The sequence below is a fragment of the Salmo salar genome, chromosome ssa19, assembly GCF_905237065.1.
Source record: "Salmo salar chromosome ssa19, Ssal_v3.1, whole genome shotgun sequence".
Taxonomy (NCBI): Eukaryota; Metazoa; Chordata; class Actinopteri; order Salmoniformes; family Salmonidae; genus Salmo; species Salmo salar.
The window spans coordinates 9866522-9883672 of NC_059460.1; the positions used below are offsets into that span (position 1 = coordinate 9866522).

Consider the following 17151-nt stretch of genomic DNA (forward strand, 5'->3'; position numbering starts at 1 on the left):
ACCCATGCACTGTTGGACTACTTTCTCTGACAGTGTCTAACGTGTCTAATTATTGTGAAGGGCAATAATCATGATAATACAGTTATCGCGGAGCACTACATTGGATCACAGCGAGGAAATGAGTTCTAGTCAACTGTCAAAGTGCCACCACCTCCTTCTTCCGCTCTTCTAAAACATTTCCGGGCTGGCTTTGTAAACAGGCACCTAGCTCCTTGATGAAATGAATCAAAGGTGAATGTAGGGGGAAAGTACCAGGAGTTATAGGGTCTGTCTATATCTTGTCACTGTTGTTATTCATCTATAGAGTGGTATGTAAGGGATTATTATTCTATTTGAAACATGTCTATTACTCCATAGTCAGTGTATGCATGGCTAGAATCCATCAGGTCTGTGGATACATTTGTAAGCTTTCCACATTATGACAGAGCCCATTTTCAGTTGGACATGTAACAACATGTCTGCTGGCCCACTCCCCAATGGAGGTGTTTATGAGTCCAGATGTAATCAGCTGCTTGTCAGTAGAGCCTGTCAGGGAGATAACACCATGTGGCATGTGATTTATCTGCAGGGCAGCAGGGAAATAGCTTTCAGGACGTGGAACACACACACACACACACACACACACACACACACACACACACACACACACACACACACACAGAAGTAGCAGGGAAATAGCGGTCCTGATAAGGATAAAAACATCATCTTAGATCTGTGTAAATGTGGTAGGATGTGATAGAAAAGGATTGGCACAGGTTGGGTTAAAATGATGAACTACTGTCTAAACATGCTCTGTACTTATGGTCTGTACTTATACCCTGGCAACTCAATGTTTCTCCCAACCTCAAGGGAGTTTTTAATTGTCACTATCAACCTTGGCTTTCACTTTTTGAAGAAGTTCAAGTTCTCTTGAATGTTCAGTGACTTATATGACTTTGAAAAAGTACCAAAATAATTAATAAAATGTGAATAATAAAAAAAATTCTCCATGACTTAGCTGGTGAAATAAATATTGAATAGGTAGAATAGATTGCAAATAGTATTTTATTTACCTGGTGTTAAAGGTAGCATCCACACTCAGTAAGGTCTTCTAATAAGCCAGGACACACGACATCACAACGCGCACCATAGTGTCAACATCATCACTATCATCAGCTAGGTTCTGTTGGTTCTGCTACGTTCCAATATCCACTCTAGCGTACTGCTTAGAATGTATGGCCAAATAACTAGTATGCTAGTGTGTGGACATTGGAACCGAGCTGTCTTCTCAACAGGGGGTTCAAACTTCATCATCATCATCATCATCATCAGTACAGTCACGTGAACAGAGTCATATTGTACACGTTTTTTTTCTCCATAAAACATTGTTGCTTTTAGTGACACCTGCACATAAAAAGTATATATATATATATATATATATATATATATATATATATATATATATATATATATATATATATATATATATATGGAATGACATCAAACACATATAAACCATGTGTTTGATACCATTGTATATATATATATATATATATATATATATATATACATATATATATACACTACTACCTATATATATACAGTGCCTTCAGAAAAGTATTCACACCCCTTGACCTTTTCACATTTTGTTGTGTTACCGCCTGAATTTAAAATGGATTAAATTGTTTTTTGTCACTGGCCTACACACAATACCCCATAATATGGAATTATGTTTTTCAATTATTTTTTTTACAAATTAATAAAACATGAAAAGCTTAAATGTCTTGAGTTAATGAGTATTCAACCACAGGAGGTTGGTGGCAGCTTAATTGGGGTGGATGGGCTTGTGGTAATGGCTGTTGTGGAATAAGTGGAAGCAGCCTCCACTGTATTCAACCTCTTTGTTATAGCAAGCCTAAATAAGATCAAAAGTAAAACTGTACTTAACAAGTCACAATAAGTTGCATGGACTCCCTCTGTATGCAATAATAGTGTTTAACATTATTTTTGAATGACTACCTAATTTCTGTACCCCACACATACAATTATCTATAAGGTCCCTCAGTCGAGCAGTGAATTTCAAACACAGATTCAACCACAAAGACCAGGGAGGTTTTCCAATGCTTTGCAAAGAAGGGCACCTATTGGTAGATGGGTTAAAAACAACACACATTAAATATCCCTTTGAGCATGATGAAGTTATTAATTACACTTTGGATGGTGTATCAATACACCCAGTCATTACAAAGAAAATTCTTCCTAACTCAGCTGCCGGAGAGGAAGGAAACCACTCAGGGATATCACCATGAGGCCAATTGTGAAGTTAAAACAGTACAGGGTTTAATGGCTGTGATAGGAGAAAACTGAGGATGGATCTACAACATTGTAGTTACTCCACAATATTAACCTAATTAACAGAGTGAAAAGAAGGCAGCCTGTTTAGAATAGAAATATTCCAAAACATGCATCCTGTTTGCAACAAGGCACTAAAGTAATACTGCTAAAAAATATGGCAAAGCAATTAACTTTTTGTCCTGAATACAAGGTGTTATGTTTGGGGCAAATTCAATACAATACATTACTGAGAACCATGCTCCATATTTGCAAGCATAGTGGTGGCTGCATCATGTTATGGGTATGCTTGTAATCGTTAAGGACTGGGGAGTTTTTCAGCATAAAAAATAAACGGATTGGAGATAAGCACAGGCAAAATCCTATAGGAAAACCTGATTCAGTCTGCTTTCCACAAGACACTGGGAGATTAATTCACCTTTCAGCAGGATAATAACCTAAAACACCATGCCAAATCTACAATACAGTTGCTTACCAAGAAGACATTGAATGTTCCTGAATGGCCAAGTTACAGTTTTGACTAAAATCTACTTAAAAATCTATGGCAGGGGGCCTCCTGAGTGGCGCTTGAGGTGTCACTATAGACACTACAGACCTGGGTTCAATCCCAGGCAGTGTCACAACCGGCCATGACCGGGAGTCCCATAGGCTGACACACAATTGGCCCAGTGTCGTCCGGGTTAGGGGAGGGTTTGGCCGAGGGGGCTTTACTTGGTTCATCACGCTCTAGCGACGCCTTATGGCAGGCTGGGCGCCTGCCAGCTGACTTCCGTCGTCAGTTGAATGGTGTTTCCTCTGACACATTGGTGCAGCTGGCTTCCGGGTTAAGTGGGCGGGTGTTAAGGAGCGCAGTTTGGCAGGTCATGTTACGGAGGACACATGACTCAACCTTCACCTTTTCAGAGTCCATTGGGGAGTTGCAGCGATGAAACAAGATCGTAATTGGGGAGAAAAAGGGTGGAAAAAATAAATACAAATAAATAATCTATGGCAGACTTGAAAACACATTTGACAGAGCTTGAAGAATTTCAAAAATAATAACGGGTATAATGTTGCACAATCCAGGTGTGTAAAGCTCTTAGACTTACCCAGAAAGACTCACAATCGCTGCCAAAGGTGTGAAATATTTCTGTATTTCATTTTCAACACATTTGCAAACATTTCTAAAAACCTGTTTTCACTGTCATTATGGGGTATTGTGTGTGGATGGATGAGAAGAAAAAAAGATTTCATCCATTTTGAATTCAGGCTGTAACAACAAAATATGGAATAAGTCAAGGGGTATGAATACTTTCTGAAGGCACTGTATATATAGATTTGTCATTCATTCTCTATGGACATGTCAGTCAAGTGAATTTTGCTTTGGGTTGTGTTTTGTAAAATCTGACTCTTATCTGTAGGGATGCCTCTTCTTTCAGACATTGATCAAGACACACACCCAAACGCGCACATGCACACACACACACACACACACACACACGCACACACATACACGCTCAACTAACATAGGCAGGTCTGTTAATTTAAGAAGGAGACGTACGTACCCCTTTCTATAGTGATACCCCTCTGTAGGTAGTGTATAGCTTACTCCCATCAAAACACAGTTAGGAACCAAAGCAGTTACAAACAAGAGAGAGAATGACTGGTCATGGTCTGTAAACGTCAACTGAGAGTCGCATACATCCTCCAGTCTAGGGCTGGAACCAGAGAGGGCAAAGTTTGGCACAATGTCACTTCTCTCTCTAATGTACAGTGGTGGTACGTACAACCTAGTAGAACATCTTAGAAAGCAGAAGGTTGGTTCTTGTACAAGGGACAGATTGTATCATGTAACTGTGGATGACAAAACCCTTTTAATTCAGAACTTTTAAATACTGTATCTTCAAAATCAAATATCAGAGTGTGGAAACGGAGAAACAAGAACCATATATTTCAAATATCTACATCTAATTGTTTAGGCAGTGAAAAAGCAGTCTGTCAAGAAGGAGTGTGGAATGATGTCATCGGTGTTGTAGTCGGTCTTGAACTGCTTTGGACAGACATTTTTCGTGATCAGAGAACAGACAATACTGCTAGTCAACCACTGGCTGTTCGAACAGATGTGGGTTGGGAAAGGGAGACAGTGATCATTGATAGACATTGTTCCAAATGGTGTGTGTTTTCTTCTCAGCCTCTCCTGTTACAAACTAACAATATGCAGTGGTCGGTCGCTAGTGACTCGTGTAATATACACAATACCACACAAGTCTCTCAACTGTCACTGTACTGTACTGTACACCAAAAATACTATACATCCACAACTTAAAAAAATACAAATAAAAAATATGTGAAAATAAAATGGCTGGAAGAGTCTTCTTGAATAGAGGACATTCCATAGAAAGGTGAAAGTCAGAAGTCAATGTAATGAATGGGTGGAAAGCTGCTCCCTTAGTTTTTCCTGTACACTCCTTGGTGTATTCCACTCATCCCTCTCTCCCTTCTCTGTTCTGTCGCTTTTCATCCCGACTTGGCAAAGAACCCTCACCGCCACTCTTCCTCTCCTCCATTTCTCCACACCTCGTCTCTTCTCCTCCTTTCTGAAGGTCAGTGTAAGAGCCCTCCGTCATCATTCACTTGTTTTCTCGCTTTCTTTCCGTCAAGGCCTTCACTCTCTCTCTCTCTCTTTCTCTTTCTTTCCGTCAAGGCTCTCTCTCTCCCTCTCTCTTTCTTTCTCTCCCTTTTGACATATCCATACATTCACTTTCCCAGTGGAACAAGCTTTGAACAAACTGAACTGGTAGAAAGAAAATGTATTGTGGTATTCATGCACATGCACAGTCTCTCTTCACGCCTCAGTCCCTAACAACCCCCTGGCACCTCCCTCCTCTACCCCCTCAATCTCTGCTGCGGTTAGTAACTAATATTAACCTCCCACCCCCACCTTACTCTACATCAGTGTTTTCACTCCCAGTCCTGGAGGCTTTTGTTCCAGTCCAGCACTAATAAACCTGATATCCTAAAAACAACTGTTCATAACACTTCAATTACTTGAATCAGGTGTTGTTACTGCAAGGCTGGAGCTAAAGCCTTCACAAGCCTATGTCTCTCCAGGACCAGAGATAAGTTGTGACTCCTGTCTCTAGACCCAGGAGTCAGGCGAAGCCGGGTAGTGGCTGGTCTCGTAGTTGAGTTCGGAGTAGGGCCGGGATGCAGAGTAGAAGTCCACGTAGTTGCCGGTGGATTTGAGGCCCAGGTGCATCCGGAGGTCGGTGGCAGCCTGAGACGGGGGCTGGGGGAGGGGCTGGTCTGGAGGCTCGAAGAAGGACTCATCCAGCATGCGGCCGGGGTTCTGCGGTGGAGGGAAGGATGGAGGGAGGGATGGAGGGAACGTGTCGTAGTCTTTTAGAGGTGTAGAGGAGCAGTCTGCCTGCGGAGCTATGGTCATGGGCTGAGGAGGGATCTGGAGAGGAAATAAAAACTCATCACACATCAGAAACGATACAGTTAGTTTCATCTTCCAAAATTGAGGCTGTATTAAGTTTACGTTGACACATTTCACAGAGCAGTTTAATTGGTCTAACTTCATCTGAGGTGATAAGATAAGGTTTTTAATTGGATAAGCGCGGGGTGTGGTTTCAGGTTTCCACGGTTTCACGCTCTCCAGTTTGTGGGCGCGGCATTGGTGAAGATTCCGGAACACATCAGAGCTTATCAGAACCTCCACCTTCCTGAAGACGCAACCATGACAACCATCACCATGGCACCAGATGCCAAGGAGGTAACTTGCTAACAAGACGTGCCATAAAAATCTGTGCGTGTCTGTGTGTGCGTGCAGCAATGTGAGTGTGTGTGTATGTGCATGCCTGCATGCGCATGTGTGTATTTTCATGTGTGTGTGTGGGTGTGTGTTTGTAGTTGTACTGTAACTCACCTGGTTGTGTTTAATGTCGTCATTAGCAGTTACATAAGAGTTCCGGAACAACGTGGATGTTCCACAGGAGATTTGGACTGAAAGAAGAGAGCGACGGTGTCAGAGAGAGAGAGAGTGTGTGAGAGAGAGAAAGAGAGAGACAGTGTCAGAGAGTGAGAGAGTGTGAGAGAGAAAGAGAGAGATAAAGAGACCGTGTCAGAGAGAGAGCGTGTGAGAGAGAGAGGGAGAGGGAGGGAGAGAGAGAGAGAGAACATTTGTGAGTGTAATGTTTACTGGTATTTTTTAAATTGTTTATTTCAATAGCTTTGGCAATGTATACCTGTGTTTCCCATGCCAATAAAATACCTTAGAATTAAATTGAGAGAAGGAAAGAAAGACAGAAAGAAAAACAGAACGACAACGACTGAGAGAAATAGATGGAGAAGAAGTGTGAGAAAGAATAAGTATATTAAAGAGAGAATGTGTCCTTCAGCCTCTCACCAGAACTTCTGGTGAAAACAACATCAGCCTTTCAGCCTGAGAACATGTCAGAGTCTCTGGTGAAAACAACATCAGCCTTCAGCCTCTCACCAGAACTTCTGGTGAAAACAACATCAGCCTTTAGCCTGAGAACATGTCAGAGACTCTGGTGAAAACAACATCAGCCTTTAGCCTGAGAACATGTCAGAGACTCTGGTGAAAACAAGATCAGCCTTTAGCCTGAGAACATGTCAGAGACTCTGGTGAAAACAACATCAGCCTTTAGCCTGAGAACATGTCAGAGACTCTGGTGAAAACAACATCAGCCTTTAGCCTGAGAACATGTCAGAGACTCTGGTGAAAACAACATCAGCCTTTAGCCTGAGAACATGTCAGAGACTCTGGTGAAAACAACATCAGCCTTTAGCCTGAGAACATGTCAGAGACTCTGGTGAAAACAACATCAGCCTTTAGCCTGAGAACATGTCAGAGACTCTGGTGAAAACAACATCAGCCTTTAGCCTGAGAACATGTCAGAGACTCTGGTGAAAACAACATCAGCCTTTAGCCTGAGAACATGTCAGAGACTCTGGTGAAAACAACATCAGCCTTTAGCCTGAGAACATGTCAGAGACTCTGGTGAAAACAACATCAGCCTTTAGCCTGAGAACATGTCAGAGACTCTGGTGAAAACAACATCAGCCTTTAGCCTGAGAACATGTCAGAGTCTCTGGTGAAAACAACATCAGCCTTTAGCCTCTCACCAGAACTTCTGGTGAAAACAACATCAGCCTTCAGCCTGAGAACATGTCAGAGTCTCTGGTGAAAACAACATCAGCCTTTAGCCTGAGAACATGTCAGAGACTCTGGTGAAAACAACATCAGCCTTTAGCCTGAGAACATGTCAGAGACTCTGGTGAAAACAACATCAGCCTTTAGCCTGAGAACATGTCAGAGACTCTGGTGAAAACAACATCAGCCTTTAGCCTGAGAACATGTCAGAGACTCTGGTGAAAACAACATCAGCCTTTAGCCTGAGAACATGTCAGAGACTCTGGTGAAAACAACATCAGCCTTTAGCCTGAGAACATGTCAGAGACTCTGGTGAAAACAACATCAGCCTTTAAGTAGCACAGTTAATTAGTGACAAAATGTCTATACAGAATGTAAGTCTAAACTAGTAATTAGTGAATGCCTCTTAATGAGATAAGAGAGCTACAGGAAACTGCCAAAATAAAGGGGTGTTGGGCCACCACGGGCCACCACGAGCCAGAACAGCATCAATGCACCTTGGCATATATTCTATAAGTGTCTGGAACTCTATTGGAAGGATGTGACACCCTTCTTCCACGAGAAATACCATCATTTGGTGTTTTGTTGATGGTGGTGGAAAACGCAGTCTCAGGCGCATCTCCAGAATCTCCCATAAGTCTTCAGTTGGGTTGAGAGCTGGTGACAGACGGTCATGGCATATGGTGAAACATCGTTTTCATGCTCATCAAACCATTCAGTGACCAGTTGTGCCCTGCGGATGAAGGTACTGTCATCCTGGAAGAGACCACTCCCATCAGGATAGAAATGATCAGTCAGAATGGCTGTATTGGCCTTTACCTTGTCCTCTAAGGGGTTGAGAGGACCTAAACCATGCCAGGAAAATGATACCCCAGACCACAACAGAGCCACCAGAACCATCATTTAATGCAGTTACCTGTATAATAATAATAATAATAATAATAATAGATATTTATATATTTTATATAGATATTTTATATAGCACTTTCATTACAAAGACAATATAAAAGATGCTTTGAAAACAAAACTTAAACAAATGTAGGATTCTGGAAGTGGCAGGTCTTGACTGAGGCGATGGACAGTGAGATAGCTAATTGTTGATGATTTGTGTATTATACAGATGTATCTGGCGTAGGCTACCACCATGTTGAGTTTCAGAACAAACCGTTTGATTCGAGAACTCAAACATTTGTCCTGGACATTATTTTATTTGTGATCTATTGAGGTTATTATATGAGAAAAACTCAGCAATAGATAGAGGGAGGGGAAGAGAGAGGGAGGGGGGAGAGAGACGGAGGGGGGGAGAGAGAGAGGGAGGAGAGAGAGAGGGGGAGAGAGAGGGGGAGAGAGAGGGAGGGGGGGAGAGAGAGAGAGAGAGAGAGAGGAGGAGAGAGAGAGGAGGGAGAGAGGGAGGAGGAGAGAGAGGGAGGGGGGGAGAGAGAGGGAGGGGGGAGAGAGTGAGAGGGAGGAGAGAGAGAGGGAGGGGGAAGAGAGAGAGATGGAGGAGGAGAGAGAGAGGGGGAGAGAGGGAGGAGGAGAGAGAGAGGGATGGGGGAGAGAGAGAGAGGGGAGAGAGAGGGAGGGGGAGAGAGAGGGAGGGAGGGAAGGGGAGAGAGTAAGAGAGAGAGAGGGGGAAGAGAGAGGGAGTGGGAGAGAGAGGGAGGCAGGGAATGACGGGAATGACGTCTGCTAAATGACGTAATTGTAATTGTAAAGAGGAGAGAGGGGGGGGGAGAGAGAGGGAGGGGTAGAGAGAGAGGGGGGAGAATGGCGGAAAGAGATGCGTAATAATCTATTCTTTATGTCTCCTCTCACACACCTGCCATGGCGTCTTTCCGGGATGTGTGCTCTCCTTTGTTGCTGTGGAAACCTGCGTTGGTTGCCGTGGAGTCGTTTTCGGGCTTGCGATCCTTCATACTCATCATCTCTCTGGGAGAGGCCGGGGCGCTTACTGTATTACACACACACCGGTCAGACACACACATTACTCATCATTAGGTATGTTTAGTGTGACAGCATGAAGGTCGTCTCCTGCAGGTCAGAGTAGCACACAGTAATTCCCTTGAAAACCCTTACTCTCACACACACACGAACACACAGACACTCACTCACAGGGGCCATGTGATCTCCTCTTACAGTCCCCTGAAAATGCTTACTCACACACTACAGTCTATGATACTGCTTACCTAAACACTCTTATCAAGTGTAAAAGACTACAGCATTCTATAAATATAAATAATCTAATAGAAATATACACAACGTACTGTTCCTTACTAGAACAATAGAGAGAGGAGGAGAGGAGGAGAGGAGGGGAGAGGTGGGGAGAGGAGAGGAGGGGAGAGTTGGGGAGAGGAGAGGAGAGGAGAGGAGAGGAGGGGAGGGGAGAGGAGGTGAGAGGAGGGGGGAGATGGGAGGGGAAGGGAGGGGAGAGGAGGGGAGTGGGGGGGGAGGAGAGGAGGGGTGGGGAGAGGAGAGGAGGGGAGGGGAGAGGAGGGGGGAGATAGGAAGGGAGAGGATGGGTGGGGAGAGGAGGGTTGAGGAGGGGAAAGGAGGAGAGAGGAGGTGAGAGGAGAGGGGAGAGGAGGGGAGTGTGACAACCCTGTGACAGCAACTATGTTAAACGGATAATCACTACCGTAACACAACACTGTTAGATCCTGTAACCCCGGAGACCAGGCTCTTCACTGTTAGATACGGTTACCCATGGAGATCAGGTCTGAGAGCTATCAGCATGGTACAGTGAGCGCCTAAGGGCTTTGAAAGGTCACACACGCTTGCACAGACACATGCACACACATGCACGCACACAAACACACACACACACTCACAGTTAGAACAGTCATGTGAGCAGCATCAGTCAGTTACTCTGAGATTGTCTGAGGAGAGAAACAGTTCAGCCATGAAACCCTTATCATTTACTACAGTCCCACAGAGACAGTGTGTGTGCACGGGCCCCTAGGTCAGGGTCTCTCTTGGCTAGTGTTAATCACAGAGAACAGACAAGGTCCTACGCTTGAATGATGATGACGCACACGCATCTCTCTCTCTCTCTCTCTCTCTCTCTCTCTCTCTCTCTCTCTCTGTCTCTATCTCTCTTCCCTCCCTCCCTCTCTCAATCTGCTTTGATCGGTCTCAGAGGCTAGAAAGCATGGTTGTAGCAGATCCAGAACAGCATGTACTGGAGAGCAGGGGAACAGAAGAACGAGAGAACCATGCAACGCAGGAATAGAGAGTGATAAAGGAGAGGGAGAATGAGGAGAGGAACGTCGGGGGAGAAGACGTGTGGAAAGGAGGGAGGTGAGGGATGGAGGAAAGGAGAGAGCAGGGTGTCTGTATCCCTCTAAGCTCCTGATTCTCAATGTCAATATTCAAAGTTAGACTCATCTTCCCCTCTCCTCCTCTTACAACTTACGTCATCATGTCTAACTTCCCTCCTCAGGGAACTGTTATCACTACTATACCACACTCTCACTTGCAGTATGCCATTATAATACTGCTCTTAGTAGGTGCAGAGAAATGAAGTGGCAAGACATAGTGATGTTTTTTTCATTGACCTTGAGATGGAAAAGCTATTGAACACACAGGCACATACGCACATGCACACACACACACACACACACACACACACACACACACACACACACACACACACACACACACACACACACACACACACACACACACACACACACACACACACACACACACACACACACACACACACACACACACACACACACACACACACACACACACACACACCATTAAGCAGGGAAGCTAGTTGCTCTGAAGCTAAGGCCAGGGCCAGTTAAAGAGTCCACTAAGCCAGGGGGAGGAAAAGCACTTTTCTGCCTCATCACCAGGCTAAATCCACTGTGGAGGAATCACAGCCACAGGCAGGCTAGCCCTGGTGCTATTGGCTATTGCTAACCATGCAAAGTCTGAAAGCCCGTAGGCACGCTAGCACTGATGCTAATGGATAATGATAATGTACTCTTCCTATAGCTCTCTGGCTCATTGGCCTTTTTAAGGGAGAGGAAGTTGGAGGCAAGAGTTTATCAGGGTGACAGAGAGGACAGCTTACACACACACGCACGCACGCACGCACGCACGCACGCACACACACACACACACACACACACACACACACACACACACACACACACACACACACACACACACACACAAACACTGACCTGAGCGGTTGTTGGGTGAGGTTCGTACGGGGGACACAGAGGGGGTGCGAGAGGAGGAGTAGGGTCTCTGTCTGTCTCTCTCTATCGTAGAGGCAGAACCAACAAAGTGATACTGAGAGAAACCATCCTGTAGGAGAGAGAGAGAGAGAAAACAAAAGAGGGAGAGAGAAACTTGTTAGAATCGCCCTATAAAGTACACACATTGAAAAAACCATCATACAGAACATACACAGACAGATATATTCAAATGTCTTCAAATGAATCACACACCACAGTGATCCCTGTTAGGTCCTGCACCAGATGAATATAACACCACAGTGATCCCTGTTAGGTCCTGCACCAGATGAATATAACACCACAGTGACCCCTGTTAGGTCCTGCACCAGATGAATATAACACCACAGTGATCCCTGTTAGGTCCTGCACCAGATGACTATAACACCACAGTGATCCCTGTTAGGTCCTGCACCAGATGAATATAACACCACAGTGATCCCTGTTAGGTCCTGCACCAGATGAATATAACACCACAGTGATCCCTGTTAGGTCCTGCACCAGATGACTATAACACCACAGTGATCCCTGTTAGGTGATTCACCAGATGACTATAACACCACAGTGATCCCTGTTAGGTCCTGCACCAGATGACTATAACACCACAGTGATCCCTGTTAGGTCCTGCACCAGATGACTATAACACCACAGTGATCCCTGTTAGGTCATTCACCAGATGAATATAACACCACAGTGATCCCTGTTAGGTCCTGCACCAGATGAATATAACACCACAGTGATCCCTGTTAGGTCCTGCACCAGATGACTATAACACCACAGTGATCCCTGTTAGGTGATTCACCAGATGAATATAACACCACAGTGATCCCTGTTAGGTCCTGCACCAGATGACTATAACACCACAGTGATCCCTGTTAGGTCCTGCACCAGATGACTATAACACCACAGTGATCCCTGTTAGGTCCTGCACCAGATGAATATAACACCACAGTGATCCCTGTTAGGTCCTGCACCAGATGAATATAACACCACAGTGATCCCTGTTAGGTGATGCACCAGATGAATATAACACCACAGTGATCCCTGTTAGGTCCTGCACCAGATGAATATAACACCACAGTGATCCCTGTTAGGTCCTGCACCAGATGAATATAACACCACAGTGATCCCTGTTAGGTCATGCACCAGATGAATATAACACCACAGTGATCCCTGTTAGGTCCTGCACCAGATGACTATAACACCACAGTGATCCCTGTTAGGTGATTCACCAGATGACTATAACACCACAGTGATCCCTGTTAGGTCCTGCACCAGATGAATATAACACCACAGTGATCCCTGTTAGGTCCTGCACCAGATGACTATAACACCACAGTGATCCCTGTTAGGTGATTCACCAGATGAATATAACACCACAGTGATCCCTGTTAGGTCCTGCACCAGATGAATATAACACCACAGTGATCCCTGTTAGGTCCTGCACCAGATGAATATAACACCACAGTGATCCCTGTTAGGTCCTGCACCAGATGAATATAACACCACAGTGATCCCTGTTAGGTCCTGCACCAGATGAATATAACACCACAGTGATCCCTGTTAGGTGATTCACCAGATGACTATAACACCACAGTGATCCCTGTTAGGTGATTCACCAGATGACTATAACACCACAGTGATCCCTGTTAGGTGATTCACCAGATGACTATAACACCACAGTGATCCCTGTTAGGTCCTGCACCAGATGACTATAACACCACAGTGATCCCTGTTAGGTGATTCACCAGATGACTATAACACCACAGTGATCCCTGTTAGGTGATTCACCAGATGAATATAACACCACAGTGATCCCTGTTAGGTCCTGCACCAGATGAATATAACACCACAGTGATCCCTGTTAGGTCCTGCACCAGATGAATATAACACCACAGTGATCCCTGTTAGGTCCTGCACCAGATGACTATAACACCACAGTGATCCCTGTTAGGTCCTGCACCAGATGAATATAACACCACAGTGATCCCTGTTAGGTCCTGCACCAGATGAATATAACACCACAGTGATCCCTGTTAGGTCCTGCACCAGATGAATATAACACCACAGTGATCCCTGTTAGGTCCTGCACCAGATGAATATAACACCACAGTGATCCCTGTTAGGTCCTGCACCAGATGACTATAACACCACAGTGATCCCTGTTAGGTCCTGCACCAGATGAATATAACACCACAGTGATCCCTGTTAGGTCCTGCACCAGATGACTATAACACCACAATGATCCCTGTTAGGTCATTCATCAGATGAATATAACACCAGTGATCCCTGTTAGGTCCTGCACCAGATGACTATAACACCACAGTGATCCCTGTTAGGTCCTGCACCAGATGAATATAACACCACAGTGATCCCTGTTAGGTCATTCATCAGATGAATATAACACCAGTGATCCCTGTTAGGTCCTGCACCAGATGACTATAACACCACAGTGATCCCTGTTAGGTCCTGCACCAGATGACTATAACACCACAGTGATCCCTGTTAGGTCCTGCACCAGATGACTATAACACCACAGTGATCCCTGATAGGTGATTCACCAGATGACTATAACACCACAGTGATCCCTGTTAGGTCCTGCACCAGATGACTATAACACCACAGTGATCCCTGTTAGGTGATTCACCAGATGACTATAACACCACAGTGATCCCTGTTAGGTGATTCACCAGATGACTATAACACCACAGTGATCCCTGTTAGGTGATTCACCAGATGACTATAACACCACAGTGATCCCTGTTAGGTGATTCACCAGATGACTATAACACCACAGTGATCCCTGTTAGGTGATTCACCAGATGACTATAACACCACAGTGATCCCTGTTAGGTCCTGCACCAGATGACTATAACACCACAGTGATCCCTGTTAGGTGATTCACCAGATGACTATAACACCACAGTGATCCCTGTTAGGTCCTGCACCAGATGACTATAACACCACAGTGATCCCTGTTAGGTGATTCACCAGATGACTATAACACCACAGTGATCCCTGTTAGGTGATTCACCAGATGACTATAACACCACAGTGATCCCTGTTAGGTGATTCACCAGATGACGATAACACCACAGTGATCCCTGTTAGGTGATTCACCAGATGACGATAACACCACAGTGATCCCTGTTAGGTGATTCACCAGATGACTATAACACCACATTACAGCAGCTGTTGTTTCAATATAGAGACTGTAGATGGAACAGACAGAAGTCTTCAGTTGGGTTCACCCACCAATTAAGTCAACGTCTACACTAACGATGCTTCTCTACCTTAACCACCCAAAACTCCACTCACATAATTGCTGCTCTATAATTGCTGTGTTGATATGACAGAAAGCTACAACAGGTACCAACTGAGCTGGAACACAATTAAATAAAGAAGAAAAACAGGATAATGGAAAACAACACTTAACAAAGCATTAAACATTGGATTCATCATTAGGACCCTCTATACAAGAGCCATAACCCTTATAGTTAATAATGATGTCATTATACTGTAACAATCATGACTGCTCTGACACCAGTATTTCTCCCTCCTTTGGAAGCCTTCCCCTTGTCTGCCATTATTCACCTTTTACCTTATCTGCTAACGCACGCACGCACACATTCTGTCCTGCCGTGACATGCCTGTTTCCTGCAGAGCTCCAGAAGGATCAAAGGTTGGATCCTCTCTGATACAGTTCGAAGACGCCCCAATTTCCCTCTCTCCTCTCTTCATATCCCTCACTCTCATTTCCTCCCTCCACACCCTCACTTATCTTACCCTCTCTCCTCTCTTCATATCCCTCACTCTCATTTCCTCCCTCCACACCCTCACTTAGCTTACCCTCTCTCCTCTCCTCATATCCCCTGACTCTCATTTCCCCCCTCCACACCCTCACTTATCTTACCCTGTCTCCTCTCTTCATATCCCCTGACTCTCATTTCCTCCCTCCATACCCTCACTTATCTTACCCTCTCTCCTCTCTTCATATCCCTCACTCTCATTTCCCCCCTCCACACCCTCACTTATCCTACCTTCTCTCTCCTCTCCTCATATCCCCTCTCTCATTTCCCCCTCCACACCCTCACTTAGCTTACCCTCTCTCCTCTCCTCATATCCCCTCACTCTCATTACCTTCCTCCATACTCTCACTTATCTTACCCTCTCTCCTCCCTTCATATCCCCTGACTCTCATTTCTCCCCTCCATACCCTCACTTATCTTACCCTCTCTCCTCTCCCTATCTATCTTCACCTCCCCCCCTCCCAGCAAGGAGAGAGTTTCGTTGCCAGGCAACCATTGTGCCTCTTGCATCTAACCACATTGGACAGGTATTTCAAGGCTGCAAGGTAAGAGGCGAATAAAGGCACTTAAAGCCTACGCACAAGGTGCGTGCGTGTATGTGTGTGTGATGCGATTAGGCTGAATAAAGGTTACGAAAAAATGGTTCGTCCCTCCAGGCCTCAGCCACGGCAACTTCTGTCGTTTTACCACACTCATTCCATGTCATGCTTTTTAACCTTCAGCCCTTCATGCTTTTCTTTTTTCCCTACAGTCAAATCCCCTTTATGTTCTCACTGAGACAGCTGTATAACGTGTGTGTGCATGTCGGTGCATGTGTGCATGTGTGTGTGTGTGTGTGTGTGTGTGTGTGTGTGTGTGTGTGTGTGTGTGTGTGTGTGTGTGTGTGTGTGTGTGTGTGTGTGTGTGTGTGTGTGTGTGTGTGTGTGTGTGTGTGTGTGTGTGTGTGTGTGTGTGAGTAAAGAAATAGTCGTGACTCTGTCTCTCAGAAATAGGTCTATTCCACATCAAACTGGGAATGGGAGAGAGGACAATGGGAAATGAGTGTTTAATGTTAGACATATTCCATATTAAAGTGTTGAGCCACTTAGAATAAATTAATAAGTAAGGGATTTAATATTGTAGCGACCCGCACAGACAGCTGTGGGTTATGTGTTAGGCTATTAGTGGGTTGTGTTGTACTTACCAGTGTTCGCGGGGTCATGCCAATCAACCTGCTATCTGCCAATCACGGGATTGCCTGGAATGTTCTGATACCGGGCAGCCTGGTGGTTGGCGGAGTGGCGTGGAGGGGGGTTGGGCAGGGGGATGGAGCATTGGAAGTTAAGACCGGGTTTAGCCATTGTTCTCTCTCTTACGTCTGGGCTTCACAAGAGAAGTTTGTAGGGTACCTTTCATTTATTTGGCGTGGGCTACGGCCAAACAGTGGCCTGTGTTAAGTTGGGTTAATAAACCGTAAATTCGTTAACTCCATCCTCTGTCTGGACAATTGCTCCTTTATGATCTAGTCAGGTCATTACATTGGTGTCGGAAGTGATCGGACCTTGCATCCACGACAGTGCGTGTGCTTGGCCGGTGAGCGCGTTCCTGTAAGACGTAGAGT

General features: G+C 45.0%; 1 protein-coding gene across 2 annotated transcripts in view; it reads right to left on the reverse strand.

The window, feature by feature from the left end:
- Window positions 1-2948: 2948 nt before the first annotated feature.
- LOC106578422 (catenin delta-2) overlaps window positions 2949-17151 on the reverse strand; it is a 462724-nt gene continuing 448521 nt past the window's right edge. The window contains exons 22-25 of one of the 2 annotated variants that reach the window (XM_014157181.2): window positions 11689-11815; window positions 9312-9443; window positions 6242-6318; window positions 2949-5788 (exon numbers count right to left, since the gene is read on the reverse strand). In XM_014157181.2, the coding sequence (XP_014012656.2) occupies window positions 5450-5788; window positions 6242-6318; window positions 9312-9443; window positions 11689-11815 (675 nt within the window). In that variant the 3' untranslated portion in view covers window positions 2949-5449. The remainder of the gene's footprint in view (window positions 5789-6241; window positions 6319-9311; window positions 9444-11688; window positions 11816-17151) is intronic. The other variant, XM_014157182.2, reaches the window with a different exon arrangement.